At 41.2% G+C, this 16,836-nt stretch overlaps 1 protein-coding gene across 1 annotated transcript in view; it reads left to right on the plus strand.

Moving 5' to 3' along the window:
* The window catches only part of LOC132819977 (sodium- and chloride-dependent neutral and basic amino acid transporter B(0+)-like), a 161,168-nt gene that overhangs the window by 81,292 nt on the left and 63,040 nt on the right, over nt 1-16,836 (plus strand). The window contains exons 10-11 of the mRNA XM_060831914.1: nt 13,295-13,420; nt 15,793-15,911. Coding sequence (XP_060687897.1) covers nt 13,295-13,420; nt 15,793-15,911 — 245 coding nt within the window. The remainder of the gene's footprint in view (nt 1-13,294; nt 13,421-15,792; nt 15,912-16,836) is intronic.

Here is a 16,836-nt window from a genome sequence, read left to right on the forward strand (position 1 = left end):
TGACCCCTTGTGCCAGTCAGTCTTGCTCTGGGGAAATCTCTCTGTCTGTTGACTCTATCCATGCCTCTCATGAGGGATATGGCCTCCTCTATATTGGGGTGACAGGCCACCTACTTGCGGAACGTTTCAGAGAACACTTCTGGGACACCCGGACCAACCAACCCAACCACCCCGTGGCTCAACACTTCAACTCCCCCTCCCACTCCACTAAGGACATGCAGGTCCTTGGACTCCTGCATCGCCAGACCATAGCAACACGGCGGCTGGAGGAAGAGCGCCTCATCTTCCGCCTAGGAACCCTCCAACCACAAGGGATGAACTCAGATTTCTCCACTTTCCTCATTTCCCCTCCCCCCACCTTGTCTCAGTCCCAACCCTCGAACTCAGCACCACCTTCCTAACCTGCAATCTTCTTCCTGACCTCTCCCGCCCCAACCCCCCCTCCGGCCTATCACCCTCACCTTATCACCTTCACCTTAACCTCCTTCCACCTATCGCATTTCCAACACCCCTCCCCCAAGTCCCTCCTTCCTACCTTTTATCTTAGCCAGCTTGGCACACTGTCCTCATTCTTGAAGAAGGGCTCATGCTCGAAACGTCGAATCTCCTGCTCCTTGGATGCTGCCTGTTTGCTGCGCTTTTCAGCAACACATTTTCAGCTCTGATCTCCAGCAACTGCAGTCCTCACTTTCTCCATGCCTCTCATTACCTTGTATACCTCAATCAGGTCACCTCTCTTCCTCCTAATCTCCAGCGAGAAAAATCCGAGCTTCGTCAACCTCTCTTTGTAAGACAAGCAGCATCTGGTAACCTTCTTTGCACCCTCTCCAAAGCCTCTGTATCTTTCCTATAATAGGGCGACCAGAACTGGACACAATATTCCAAGTGTGGTCTCACCAAGGACTTATAGAACTGCAACAAAACCTCGCGGCTCTTAAATTCGATTCCCCTGTTAATGAAGGCTAAAACACCACATGCTTTCTTAAAAACCTTATCCACTTGGGTGGCAACTTTGAGGGATCTATACACTTGAACACTAAGATCCCTATGTTCCTCCATACTGCCAAGAATCCTGTCTTTAATCCTATATTCAGCATTCAAGTTCAACCTTCCCTTCTAAAATGCATCACTTCGCATTTATCCAGATTGAACTCCATCTACCATTTCTCAGCCCAGCTCTGCATCCTGTCTATGAGGTGCTGCAACCTACAGTAACCCTCGATACTATCAACAGTGCTTCCAACCTTTGTGTCATTTGCAAATTTACTAACCCACCCCTCAATCTCTTCATCCAAATCATTTATAAAATTTACGAAGAACAGAGGTCCAAGAACAGAGCTCTGTGGGACCCCACTCAACATTGATCTCCAGGCAGAATACTTTCCATCTGCAACCATTCTCTGCCTTCTGTCAGCCAGCCAATTCTGAATCCAGACAACCAAATCTCCCTGTTAACCCATACCTCCTAACTTTATGAATGAATCTTCCATAGGGAAACCTTATCAAATGCCTTGCTGAAGTCCAATAAACCACGACCACATTTCTCGACCTTCATCGACCTGTTTCGTCCACCTCCTCAAAGAAATTCAATAAGATTGTGAGGGCATTAACCTTTCCCTTCACAAAGCCATGTTGGGACTGCCTTTAATCACACTATGCTTTCCAAATAGTCATAAATCACTACCCCTCAGAACTCTTTCCAAAACCTTGCTGACCACAGACGTAAGACTGACTGGTCTGTTAATTGCCAGGGATTTCCCTATTCAATCTGCCATGTTTTTATCGCCCACTCTTTTACTCTGCCTGTATCCCTCCAGTCTCTGTGTCATCCTCAACCACTTGCCTTCCCATCTATTTTCATATCATCCACAAACTTGGCGATAGTCCATTCACTTTCCTCATCAAAGTCATTAATATATTGTAAATAATTGTGGCCCCAGCACTACAGCACTCCATTAGTTATAGGCCATCCTGAAAATGCCCCCATTATTGCAAATCTGTCTTCTATTAGTTAGTCATTCCTCTGCCTGTGCTATTATCCTTCTCCAACACCACAGGTTCTTATTAACGAGCCAAGTGCATAGTATTGAATGTGTTTCAACACTCCTCCTCCACAAATGGTGGGATTGTCCTGTGAGAAAGTGAGGACTGCAGATGTTGGAGATCAGAGCTGAAAAATGTGTTGCTGGAAAGCGCCAGCAGGTCAGTCAGCATCAAAGGAGCACGAAAATCGACGTTTCGGGCATAAGCCCTTCTTCAGGAATCAGATTAATGAAGAAGGGCTTATGCCCGAAACGTCGATTCTCCTGCTCTTTGGATGCTGCCTGACCTGCTGCGCTTTTCCAGCAACACATTTTTCAGGATTGTCCAGTGAGGAATTTTGTGTGTCTGAATGAGATAATCTTTCATTCTTCTAAACTCTAGATCCTAAAACTACCTCTCTGTTTTAGGAGCAACTGTTTTACACAGCTAGCATTTGCCAAGATTTCTGCAAATCTGCCTCAACTTGAAAATAAACAGCATTTTCCCCAAACCCAAAAGACTTCAGAATCTTCGATCTGAGAGACAAATGTACGGCTCTGTTTATTTTGTTCCCTTGTAATTATTTGAACGCTCAGGATTATCCAGTAAACATAGTTTAGTTTTAGAATCTCCTAATATATTAAACACTGTATCGTGAATTTGTTTGCAGGCTGGCTTGGTACAGTTAGAATGTTTTTCTTGGGAACAGTTGAGTGAATTTATTGATACGATCCATCAGTCTTTGGATATATAACATTGAAACGTGGCATCACACCAGCACTAAATTAATATACCACATTATTTATTTGCTCTAAGCAAAACATCTTGTTGGTTTAATATCAGCATCATGTTTGTAACAAAAATAGTAACAATGTGAAACAGTTGACTTCAACTCTTGATCAAACATTGGAGATACCTTGCCCTTTCAGACCTGAGGAGGACTGGGCACTTCCAGGCCTGCCTTAGGGCCTGTGATGTCTGTTTGGAACATACATTGAGGATTATCTGATCAGTGGCCATTACCTGCAGGGTGCTTGAGAAGTGCCCTACTTCAACATTACATTTACATGGCCAATAATTTACAAGGTTGCTGATCATGCCCATTTTGCAGTATATGAAAACATAGGAATCTCAACATGTGTACTGACTGGTGAAGGTAGATCTTTGGTATATAGGAGTAGAGAACCCCTGGCTGATTTCCCAACTAGAACTCTAGCTAAGGAGATTAATTTGACTGTTCCATTTCAAGTGTAAATTTGAGCATAAGATGGAGCCCATTAAGGCATGCCATGAATTTTTTCATGCAGTTGCAGATTCAAATATAGCAAACGCACCCACATTCTGTTTGAATAAGATGTAGAAAGAGAAAAACATAAAGGACATCAAACTTCAGTAACAATTCTCTTATTTAAAAGTAGGACTTATTCTGTAACAACTGAATATTTTTTAAAAGCCCTGTATATTGCACTAAATACTCAGATGCATTGAGCACATAGTATCTATGTGTAATAAACAGTACCCTTATGAAAAATATTTTCTCTTTTTTTAACTCAGTCAAGTAGTTTTACACCGTACAAGTTCATTGGATGAAACTGGGGAGATAGTCTGGCATTTAGCCCTCTGTCTGCTTCTAGCCTGGCTGATGGTTGGGGCAGCATTTTTGAAAGGAATCAAATCTTCAGGAAAGGTAAATGACTGGTGATGAAGACAGTTACAACTACTGACAAAATACAGATTCCCTGTAAGAATAAAACTAGAATTTATTGACTGTTGTGAAGTGCATAGTTTATATCCTTGGTGATGTTAACAGTTCCTGTAAGGTATAGAGAACAGAAAATGAACTAGTGTGCAGTAATCCTTTGTAGCTTCCACAGAGCATGGTTTACCCTTTGAGGGGATACAGCCTTGAAGAGGAGCAGATATGACACCTCATGCTGCTCAATCACCTGCCAAGTGTTCAGCCACAAACTGTGTGGGTCCTGCTCTGAACAACACAACAATCAGAGAAATGACGAGGCTGAAATAAGTGTGAAAAAGAAGTGTGAAGAACAGTCACAAATTGTAATATCCACAACTGAAATTGAACATAACTAATTTCTAGCCCCAGCAATGCCCCCAAATTCCTGAATGTGTCCCTCATTCTAAGGGTTTCAGTCACTGACACAGGGACTCTGGGGGAAATTCCAATTGCTGCGGAAGGCTGGGCAGGACTGGGGAAGGGACTGAGCAGATTAGGGTCAGGGTTTTATTTACCATTTGTCTGGATTATTAGAATAGTAAAGAATCATGAAATATGAAGTGTTGAATATATTCATGAAGTTCTCATCAATTCTCCTGAATACATCTGTCATTTCCCTGAATGTGATTAATTATAAAACTAAAAATAATATTGTAGAATTTAAACTTATTTCCAACATGTAGCTCAGTGTTAAATATCCCCATCATGTAGCCAACTGTCTTCTGATTCACTCTTTGTTTATATTCCTATCAGTTTACAATCAGCTGGATCCAATAAAGTAAATGTTGTACCACTAATACAGGAAAATCTTCCAATTTATTCTCCATTCTCAGGTTGTTTATTTCACTGCAATTATCCCGTATGTGGTTCTGACGATACTCCTGATCCGAGGGGTTACCCTGGAGGGAGCCTCTAAAGGAATTGAATTCTACATCGGAAGCCAGTCAGACTTCTCCAAACTGGCTGATGCTCAGGTAAGCTCAACAACAGAATCAATTGAATTTCAAAAATCACTTTTTTTTTTATTTAACTGTTCCTTCTTTTATTTTGTCTGATTGAGGTATTAAAATTTAGAATTGAAATGTACCTTTCAGTCTTTTGTTTGTATTTGGAAAGATCATTTTGCACATGTTGCGAAAAGCTAGCTGAGACTTTGTGATGAATTCTAATGAGTTAGTTTATTGTTGTAATCATCTTGGTATGAGCAGGAGGGAATCAATGCTAAGGGCTAGGATGATGAGATTAGATACAACTGGATGAGATCGGCAGTGGGATGCAAAGGATTGTTTATTCTCAGTGCCTCTTTCTTTCTGAAATCATGGATTGATTCAGTAATCAGATTTTCAGTTACAATCACTTATGAGACTATGTCATCAATATTTGTTCAATATACATTGGTGGGATATGGGCATTGCTGGCTGGCCCATTTCTACTTGCCCTTGAGAACGGCAAAGCTGTGGTAGTCCATTTGACATCTCCTGACCTGTTTAATGTCAATGATATTTGGAGTTTATCGAGAAGTGGGAGATGGCATTGTCACAATATCATCTGTACCTGAGATGTGACTACAGAGAGAAAGCAACTGAGCATCTGCTTAACCAAGTAAATTGTTTGATTGCAAAATTAACAGCACATGAACTGTGATAGTGAAGGAAATGTAACTCTCAATGAGTGAACTTAGAGTAGTTCAGAAATAAAATGCAGAATTTTATGCCCTTCCAAATGACAATTTGGGAGCAATGGGACATGAAATTGGGTGGGAAAGCATTAGTTTGTAGCTTCTTGTCACTCATCTATCGTGGTGGCAGAAGATTCATGGATGGATTTTGATGCTCTGCCATTACTTATGGTGTTTAAGTGGCCAATGAATGGCCATTGAAATGTCTCCTCCCTGGTTCTGCACCTACTTGTGGAGACCAGGGGACAATCATGAGGAAAAGCGAAATCAAAATCCTGTTGAATTCCTATCGGGCTTCCAAGAAGAGGGAATTCATCTAAAGGCATCAACACTTATTTGAAGGACTCTACTTCATGTAGATGGGAGGACTGGGGGGAGCTACTGAGAGCTAAGATCCTGCCTTTCAGTTGATCTTCTCCCCCTTCCCCCACAAACCCTTCTTCCACATCAACAATAATAATGTGACTCTACGCATGTAATAGGTAATTTCACACTGAGCCAAGTTTGTAAATGTCAGGAGATACCATTTTTATAACAGCAGAGTGGTGCATATCAGAGATATTTCTCTGAACCTCTGAGTGCAGTCAGAAATTGCTGTGGAATTTACACATAAATAACAAGGAGCATCTGGAGCCTCACCATTTAAGTATAAGATGGTTCGTTACAAATGTGCACTCAGTTTGACATTCATACCTATTTTAAATCTAATTTAAATCATTTTTGTGATCCAAATTAACCCCAATGTATGCAATTTACATTTTGCTTAACAGACTGCAGTGCAGAAAATAGCAATGTCTTTGCAGAAGATCAGATTTTTGGTCCAGTGGGGTTTTATTTCTGCTATGAGTCAATTTTGGAGGGAAAATCTTAAAGTTGGCAGCAAGTAGTCAAAGGAAAATCAAATGATGGCCCTCCTATTAAGTGAGATGGTGTTGATCAGAGCTAGTTTAATTCAGTCAGATCACATTGAGCTGCTGGACTAACTCACACTATGCTTCTTGTGGTCAATGTAGTTTTTCAGTTGAATGAGTTCAAGTGAAAATCGTTCAGCGCTGATGAATTCTCCCTTCTATTTATCAGGTCTGGAAAGATGCTGCAACACAAATTTTCTACTCGACATCAGTGGGTTGGGGCAGTTTAATCACATTGTCATCCTACAACAAATTCCACAACAACTGTTACCAAGATACCATCATTGTCTGTGTTGTTAATTGTGCTACGAGTGTGTTTGCGGGATTTATCATCTTCTCCACTCTTGGACACATGGCTCATGTGCAAAACAAGCCCGTTTCAGAGGTTGCACAGTCAGGTAAATACAAAGTTAACCATACTATTCTGCTGCAGGATAGCACATATGTTAGACATCGATGGGGTACTAGAGGACACCTGGGCCTGAGTGTAATTTGCCCAAAAGAGCATTGAGTCAATGGGATTAATGGAATGAGAAAGGAACAGAAAAATAATTGAGAATGATAGTAACAGGGCAACAGGCAAACATAAGACAGGTGCTCAGAGAATTCAGTAACAGAAAGATCAACTTTTCCTACATTATTGGAATTGGTGCACAATGAAGTTCTCATGGAATGATTGTGTTTATTAGTGGCTTCTATTTCCGGATTTATTTTGATGTTAAATAAAAGTTGGGTTGATAGCTAGGGAATGGTAGAACAATTATTGCGTAGCAGTGATTAGATTACTGAAAAACCTGAGTATCTGTCCAGGGACAACCATGCCAACCACCACCAACTGCCTCCTCCTATTCATTCTCCCAGGATAACTCTGCCGTCCTGGAAGCAAGATTTGAGAGATTCAGCAAACCTCTAGTGATTTTGAGATGTACCCCATTTGAACTTGATTTGACACCTTCAGGAAGCCAGTGGTTTGATCCACCATGTTCCTGTTGAGAGCAAGTGTTCCATTGTACACCAGCTTGAGTAGCAAGGAAGAACCACCAGCAAGGGCAGGTCTGGATATTCCAGTTGTTCTGAACTCCTTGTCACTGCCCCCTTGTTTGACTGAGGCTGGAGGAGTGCATTATCTCCCACTCATCTGCTACTCCATTGATAACAGTATGCATGTAAATGTTTTACCCAGTAACCACCATGGGCAATGATATAACTTAGCTAGAATGGGTTTAAACTTAGAAGATCTATCAACCAGGTTTCTTTGGGAATCCAAGATGGCAGCGACCCAGCAAGTCTGAGTCTACAGTGCTCCTCCCAAGACTTGGGCAAAGTGGGTCGCCCACCCCCACCACACTCACCAAATCATTTAAAATAGTTTTTACTTAATGTAATTAGTTGTTCAGTATTGAATTTAAAAAATTTCATCTCCAGTAAAAATGACTAAAGGGGAGCCTGCAGCTCTCAGCAAGCAGGAACCCCCCCCCCACCCTCTCCAGCTGCAGAAGAGGCGTCCGCAGCCGCCCCGGGGGACTTACTTTCGGTGGCGAGCCTCGTGGGAATAATATCCAAACTTGATGCGAAGATTGACGCTTTTATAGAAGAATCCTGAAGCCGATGGGACTCACTCTCGGCAGCGCTGCAAAAGCAAGACATCAAGGAAATCGAGCGCTGAGTCGGAAGGTCGGAGCTAAAGGCCGCGACCTCCGAAACTACAGCACAATCGGCTGTGAATCAGGTCCGGATTCTCGAACAGCGAGCCTGGACCTTAGAGAATCACATTGACGACCTTGAGAATTGAGGCTGTCGAAAAAAATATTCATTTGCTGGGCCTTCCCGAACGGGAAGAGGAAGGCCAGCTTACAGTGTTCCTTGAACAGTGGCTTCCACAGCTTTTAAATCTGGAGGCTGGATCAGGCCAGGTAAGGGTGGAATGGGACTACTGGGTTGCAATACGCGGATCCGGCTCAAACCAGCGTCCCGCCCGGTCCTGTTCCGGCTGCAGAGTTATAAGGAGAGGCAGATACTTTTAGAAGCCTCCAGAAATCTTGGAAAAGATCTCCAAGCCATGATCTATAAAGGATCCAAGATCATGTTATTCCAGGACTTTTCCCCAGCTCTGGTCTGAAAGATGAAGGTGTTTGATGAGGCGAAGAAGTGTTTAAGGGACTTAAGTATTCAGTACTCCTTGCGCTACCCAGCGACGCTACGCTTTAACCATGAAGGGTCCATGTATAACTTCGGATCGCTGGAAAAGACCAAGGAATTTTTGGACTCTCTTAGATAAATTGTAAGAGATAATTGATGTTGGTTTGCTTTCCCCCCACTCCGGTTTACATCCCACCCTCCCTTTTTTTTAATATATTAATCATTTTTTTACCTTACTGTTTAATATTATCTTGGGGGGTGGGGAGAGGGATTTATTTATTTGTTCTCTTCTAAACTATTTTCTCCACCTCCTTGTTTTTTTTTATATTTTATATATATATAGGCTGGGGGGTCTAGTTAATGTTGGTGGGGGGAGGTGGTTACCTTATACTATTTTACCTCTGTTTCTAGGAGCGGGGTATACATGGTATTAACATTACCAAATATATCCAGTTGTTGGTGTGTGTGGGGGGGGGGGGGGGGGGGGGGGGGCGTGGTGCGTAGGGTGCTCACTGTTAACTCTAGTTCTGTAGTATATTTGAATTTTCTTCATCCTATTGAGGGGCGCCTGGGTCAAGGGTGGGGCACTGGTTTGGAGGGGATACAATAGACTTTTGGAAAGGAAGTGATACCCCTGGGAACAAGGGGGAAAATCTCCATTTAAATACGTTTTATATTTTTTATATTTCGAAATAGTTTTTTATTTTACTGTTGTGAGTGTATTAGAGAGCCTTTATTTTTGTGATTTTATATGCTCTATGCTCGGGATGTTCTGGATAGGGTTTCCCCTCTCGAGGGATCTCGGATTTGCCTGGACGATTATGGTTGATCAGTCGGTTAAGTGGTGCACCTGGAATGTCAAAGGGAGTAATTCACCAGTCAAAAGGAAGAAAATATTATCAAACCTCAAGAAAGAAAGGGTTGATATAGCTCTCCTACAGGAGACACACTTATTGGATAAAGAACACTTGAAATTACGACAGGGTGGATTTGATCAGGCCTTTTTTTCTTCTTTTAGCTCAAAACGCAGGGGAGTTGTTATTCTTATTCGGAAGAATTTCCCTTTCAAAATCCTAAATCAGATAAAAGACGAATCTGGAAGATATATTCTGATTAAAGCCCTTATAAATGGAGAGGAATATGGGATTTTAAATTTGTATTGCCCCGGCACTTCCTTTTAAATTTATAATGGAAGCCTTCTCAAAGTTGATGGCTCTCGGTGCCTGTCATACAATTATAGCGGGAGACTTTAATTGTATTATGGATCCGGAAATAGATGGGATTCCCAAGAGTACTGCAGGAGTATCTCCCAGATCTAGACAATTGGTGGATTTGAACAAAGAGTTAGGACTAGTAAATATATGGAGATGCCTTCATCCACAGGGCAGAGATTTTTCTTTTTACTCCAATCCACACAAATGCCATACCAGAATTGATCTGTTTTTTGCCCCTCGATTTTTTTAAAATTCCATATCATCCTGTAAAATAGGCAGTATTACAATTTCTGATCACGCTGCTGTATATATGGAAATCAAGGCAAGGAACAATGAGACATCACCCTGGCATTGGCGTATGGACCCCTTCCTGATGAAAGACAGTAAATTTGTAAAGTACTTCTCTCAAGAATTTAAAACTTTTTTAGAAATTAATTTAGGTACGGCTAGCAACCAATCAATGATGTGGGAGACCATCAAAGCTTACGCACGAGGTTTGATCATCTCATACTCAGCGACCCAGAAAAAATTAAAGGGAGAACAACAGCGTCTGCTCGAAGCTCGCTTAAAAGCGGCTGAAACAGCATACGCTGACAGACCTTCTATTATCAAATTGCAAAGGATTACGGCCCTTAGGACAGCTCAAAACACCACCCTTACCCAAACGGCTAAGAGGGAAATATTATTTGCAAAACAAAGGTCATATGAATTTGGTAAATACTTAGCATTTCTTGCAAAGAAAAAGAAGGCCCCTCAAATATCACGTCTATCAAGGAAAGTACTGGTATTTTTACTCATGATCGTAAAAGGATTAACGCAATCTTAAGAAAATTTTATTCTGATTTATATAAATCACAGGATTGTGAAGACAGGACTTGGAGGATGCAATCATTTTTAAAAAACTTGACCTTTCTGGACCTAACTCGGGAACAGATATCGGTCTTGAATGTTCCCCTAACAATCCAAGAAATACTTGACACAATCAGGCAACTTCAGAGCGGTAAGGCACCTGGCCCAGATGGCTTTCAAGCTGAATTCTATAAAGAATTTACAGGAATATTGGCTGGTCCACTTATGGACATGTATAACTACTCATACAGTCAGGGCTGTCTCCCGCCTTCACTGAAAGAAGCAAATATCTCTCTTATCCTTAAAAAAGGAAAGGACCCAGAAGATTGTGTGTCATACAGATCAATATCCTTTGTAAATGTAGATTTTAAAATCCTCTCTAAAACGTTAGCATTGAGGCTAGAAAGGGTATTGCCACATATCATAAAGGAGGATCAGACGGGGTTCATTAAGGGCCGTAGATCATCCAATAATGTTAGAAGGGTTTTGAATGTGATTCAAGCCTGCCATCAGGGAAAGATACCAGGAATAGTAGTCTCATTAGATGCGAAAAAGGCATTCGACAGGGTTGAATGGTCATATTTGTTTTACACATTGGAAAGCTTTGGCGTTGGAAAGGTGTTTACCAAATGGGTCTCAACACTGTATAGTAATCCCAAAGCAGTTGTGATTACCAATGGATTAGGCTCGGATAACTTCAGTATGGATAGGGGCTGCCGTCAGGGATGTTCTTTCTCGCCATTGCCATTTACGCTAATAATTGAGCCACTAGCAGAAACTATACAGGCCGACCCTAATATAACGACCCCGAGGATTGGTACAGGTAAACATAAAATTACCCTTTATGCAGATGATGTTCTTCTATTCCTCAGTAATCCTTTGATGTCCGTGCCTCGCTTAATCCAAGTTATTAATACATTTAGTGTATTTTCAGGCTATAAAATTAATTTCTCAAAATCGGAGGCTCTGCCAATGGGTGGCCTTGCTAGTATATCCCACTTATTGGACGGATCCCACTTTCCCTTTCAGTGGTCCCTGGAGGTTTTTTTATAATTAGGCATTTTTATTACCCCAGCATTTGGTCAGTTATACAAGGCTAACTTTGTGCATTTACTGGAAAGGGTAAGGCAGGACCTCCAGCGATGGAGACCTTCCAATTTCCTGGCTAGGTAGAATAGCACTAATTAAAATGAATGTCCTGCCCCGTCTCCTATACCCTATGAGAATGCTTCTGGTGATGCTGCTGAGGCTGGCACTACGTAAATTATATGGCTGGTTGGGTTTCTTTATTTGGAATCATAGACAGCCCCTCATTAAGCTGAAGAAGCTACAGCTTCCACAGGCAAGGGGAGGATTGGATTTCCCAGATTTTAGGAAATATCAGTTAAGTTCCCTATTAAGTTACATAGCTGATTGGGTCTTGTCTGACCCGCAATCAATCTGGCTGGACATTGAGGCTTCTCAAGTAAAATGCCCACTTATTAACCTTTTATTTTCAGACAAGAGGAAAATCATTACGGATCACTGTAAAAACCCCATAATACTGAACACAATTAAAGCTTGGAATATAATGCGGCAAAATGAGGGCAACTCACATAAAACATCCCCCTATGCTCCGATAGTGGGAGCATGGGGATTTCAACTGGGGTTTACAGATGCCACTTTCAAACTCTGGAGATCCAGGAGTATCTCTTGTTTAGGGGGTCTACTTAAAGAAGGGATCCTGATGTCTTTTGAACAGCTGCATCAGAAATTCGGATTACCTAATGGAGACCTCTTTCGATACTTCCAAATTCGAGATTACATACAGAAGAAGACTACGTTATTAGATAGTCTTTATAAATCAGATAGAGAATGTAGAATGCTATGGCCAATGGGGGTATCTTCCATCAGTACTATTTATCATTTACTACATGGTGAAGTATTGGGAGATATAGACAATCTGCTTAAAATATGGGATCAGGATTTGGGACTAGAAATCTCTATAGAAACGTGGAATGACATTTGGAAAATGCCAGAAGAATCACCATCTGCAACAGAACTCAGGCCATTCAGCTGAAGATACTTCATAGGGCCCATATAGCACCAGATCGATTGGCAAAATTTAAGGCAGGAACATCTCCGATGTGTCCCAAATGTAAAATACAGGTGGGCACTTTTGTACATTGCCTATGGACCTGTCATAAGATGCGTAGATATTGGACTAAAGTAGCAACTGCTCTGACAGAAATCTTAGGAACGGAAATTAGAGTGGACCCTGTATCTCTCCTTTTGGGCTTTTCGATCTTACCCTCCCTGGATATGCACGGGAAGAGATTATTTTCTATTCTCTCTATATATGCAAGGAAAAATATTTTGGTAAACTGGGTGGCTGAGGGCCCCCCTGGACTTTCAATTTGGCACAGATTAGTTATGGAATGTATTCCCCTTGATTTCCTTACAAATATGGTGCACCAAAAGACCAAATTATTTCATAAAATATGGCAGCCCTTCTTGAATTATATAAATACATATATTTCGGACGTCCTAACAAGGGCTTTTATTTAATTGAAATGGCGAACCTGGCTGGTCCGTGGCCCCTTGGGAGAGGAATCCCGCACGAATACGGGTTTTGTTACATATGATGTTAATACATTTCCAGCATGTATCTCACTACCCAATTTCTATACGGAATTAAATGTAGCAGTGTGTGTTGATTGTACGCAGGACTAATATTATCATTTGTTTTGTATCCATTGTTCAGGGTTTGGTTTGGCCTTTATTGCCTACCCAGAGGCCCTTGCACAGTTGCCATGGGCAACTTTATGGTCCATTTTATTTTTCTTCATGCTGCTCACTTTGGGACTTGACACACTGTTTGCAAGTTTTGGTAAGAATGACATCTTTTAAGTTCAACAATAATGTTACTTAATTTAACCAATCTCTTTCTACTTTTATAAAAGGAACTTATCTAAGCTATTATGTTTGGAACTACTGCTGATGATTGTAATGCATGAGAAAACAATGTTACTCTATAGTCAAATTCTCCACAATGTCTTAATGAAACCTCAGCTTGGTTGAATGAAGTGTGTTCCAAGTTGTAGGAAAGAAATATTCAGGTCATTGTTACCTAACATCTGGAAGATTTACAGTGGAATTCATGTTTTTTAAAAATCTGCATTCATGTTCAGTCGCTGTTCACAATTTTGTTTTTCTTCATTCATTCATGGGATGAGATCATTGCTGGCTAGGTAGCATTTATTGCCCATCTCTAATTGCCCAGATGGCAGTTAAGAGTCAACCACATTGCAACGGGTCTGGAGCCACATCGAGGCCAGATCAAGTAATGATGGCAGCTTCCTTCTCTAAAAGACATTAGGAAATCAGGTCAGCTTTTCCAACAATCAATTCATGGTCATCATTAGATTCTTAATTCCACCAACTGCCGTGGCAGGATTTGAGCCTGGGTCCCTTGGACATAATCTCTGGATTAACAGTCCAACGATAATACCATTAGGCCATTGCTTCCCCTTTCCTTGTTCTTTCTGTTGTATCATACAAATCATATTTCTGTTTCTGCTGCCAAGTTCTAGGTGTCTCAATATAATAACTATCATTTTTGATGTACATCTAGACCCTTCTCATCAGGAACAGGATTTGTTAAAATGTATTGAGCAGCAATTATGTTGTGATTCAGTTAACAGACTAATCTGGAGGCCTGGATAAATGACCTGGAGACATGAGATCAACCCTCACCTCTATGTCAAAAAAGAACTGCAGATGCTGGAAATCAGAAATTGCAGGAAGAACTCAGCAGGTTTGGCAGCATCTGTAGAGAGGAAGCAGAGTTAATGTTTTGAGTCCAGTGACCCTTCTTCAAAAAACAGCATTCTGAAGTAGGGTCACTGGATCTGAAATGTTAATTCTGCTTTCTCTCCACAGATGCTGCCAAACCTGCAGAGTGTTTCCAATAGTTTCTGGTTGTGTTTCACGTCAGTGTCTGAGGAATTTGAATTCAATCAAATAAACCTGGATGAAATAACATTGCTGTCAGTAATTTTGACTGTAGAGCTATCATTGTGTCAGAAAAACCCATCTGACACCTAATGCCTTTTATAGAAGGAGATTGTGTGTGAGAGACCTTCTTGAAAACCTCAGAACCATAATCATATGTTAGACCCTGGAATCCTTGATGTGCATTTTGCTTCAATGCTTTATGTTATTAAAGAATCTAACAGAATATTTATTGCAGCTCACTGTTATATACAAACATTATATCCATGTACGCTTCTCGGTGAGTATGAAAGTACTCAATTACAACATGCAGCACAGTTTGTCAGTATGTCATGCTTGAAGTGGCCCAAGTCAAGATAGTTTCTGAGATCTTTCTGCTCTTAAGTCACATAATTATGCAGGGTTTATATAATGCCTTACAGGTTATTATATTAGATAAGTTTCCCTACTGTGTGGAAACAGACCCTTTGGCCCAACAGGTACACACCGACCCTCCGAAGAGTAACCCACCCAGACCCATTCTCTTACGTTTACTCCTGACTAATGCACCTAATACTACAGGCATTTTAGCATGGCCAATTCACCTAATTTGCACATCCTTGGATTGTGGGAGGAAACCAAGCATCCGGAGGAAACCCATGCAGACATCACAACCCACACTCATTCCACACAGACAGGCACCCAAGGCTGGAATTGAACCTGGGTCCCTGGCACTGTGAGGCAGCAATGCTAACCACTGAGCAACCTTGCTGCCCCACAGTGCTGTGGTAACATATTAATTGTGAGGCATGAAACAACAAGCCTCTCTGAAATAAAGTGGCAAGCCACTCAGTTGTGGCTCATTGCTCCGATAGGAAAAATAAACCAGATGAACTGCCTGGCATCAGAAACAGCAAAGGTACAATCTTCCCAATCAGTGTTGCAAACTCTTCTGCAATACAATCTGAGAGAGTTCTCCCACACATTGTTGAACCAAATGTCTAATATTGTCGTTCCCACTGAATCACAGCCTATAGCCCACATCTCAGAATCTTCTATCACCCACCCTGAGATGGTGAGTTACTTTCAGGAGACATTAGCAAGCCTCCATTTTCCAAACATTGCTCTTATACAATTCTGCCCATAGACAGAGAAATCTCTCCCCATTGGCTCCTTCAGTCCTCTTGGCTGCCATTTCTCTGGTGGTGGATTTATCTAAGACTTGGTATAAATCATTAATTAATCACTGATAACTTTTGTTTTCAATAGAAACAGTAATAACAAGCCTGCTGGACCAGTTTCCTGAGTTCCTTAGGCCAAAGCGTCTTTATCTGACAGCTGGTCTTTGTTTGTTATTTTATTTCCTTGGCCTTCTGTTTGTAACACAGGTTAGTTGTAGCTTAGTCATTTGCTATGTTTCCACATGAGCAATCAACCCTCTCTAGACAAGGATACTCAGTAAAATGAGACACTGTTTCATAAATCACAAAGAATTAAGTTCAGTCTAAATAAGCTCCCAGCATTTAGAACCCCACTGCTGGTTTGGTTTTGGACCAGGGGTGGTGATAAAAATGGATAATTGGCAGTCCAGAATAAGAAGAATGAACTGGAGGAGAGCTGACTTCAATGGGCAAAGAATGGAGCTGAGCCAGAGAGACAGGAACAAAATTATGATGGGAAAAACAGTCACTGAACAAAGGGCTATGTTTAAAATAGACATTAAAGCACCACTGACCATAATTTTCCAGCCTTCCCTAAACTCAGGGGAGGTGCTGACTGGTTAGACAATTGCAGACGTTACGCCTTTATTTGTAAAAAAAACCTGTGAAGGTAAGCCCAGCAATGACAGACAATTCAGTTTAACTTCAGTGGTGGATAAAAATCTGGAAACAAATATTAATGACAGAATCAGTTGAGGCATAGATAAATATGTGGGTTAATTCGGAACAGTCAGCGTGGATTTCTAAAAGGCAAATCATGGCTGACAATTCTTGAAGAGGTAATAGAAAGGATCGATGAGGGTAATGTCATTGATGTGGTGTACATGAACTTTCAAAACTCACTTTAAGCAATGTTACACAGCAGACTTATGAAGAAAGTTATAGCTCATGGTATAAAGGAGATAATAGCAGTCTGGATACAAAATTGGCTGAGTGAAAGAAAATGGAGAATAGTGATCACCAAATATTTTTTGGGTTGTAGGAAGGCTTGTAATGGAGTTCGCCAGAGATCGGGATTGGAACAAAAACAGAAATTGCTGGTGAAACCCAGAAAGTCTGGCAGCATCTGTAGGGAGAAAGCAGAGTTAATGTT

The sequence above is a fragment of the Hemiscyllium ocellatum genome, chromosome 11, assembly GCF_020745735.1.
Source record: "Hemiscyllium ocellatum isolate sHemOce1 chromosome 11, sHemOce1.pat.X.cur, whole genome shotgun sequence".
NCBI lineage: Eukaryota > Metazoa > Chordata > Chondrichthyes > Orectolobiformes > Hemiscylliidae > Hemiscyllium > Hemiscyllium ocellatum.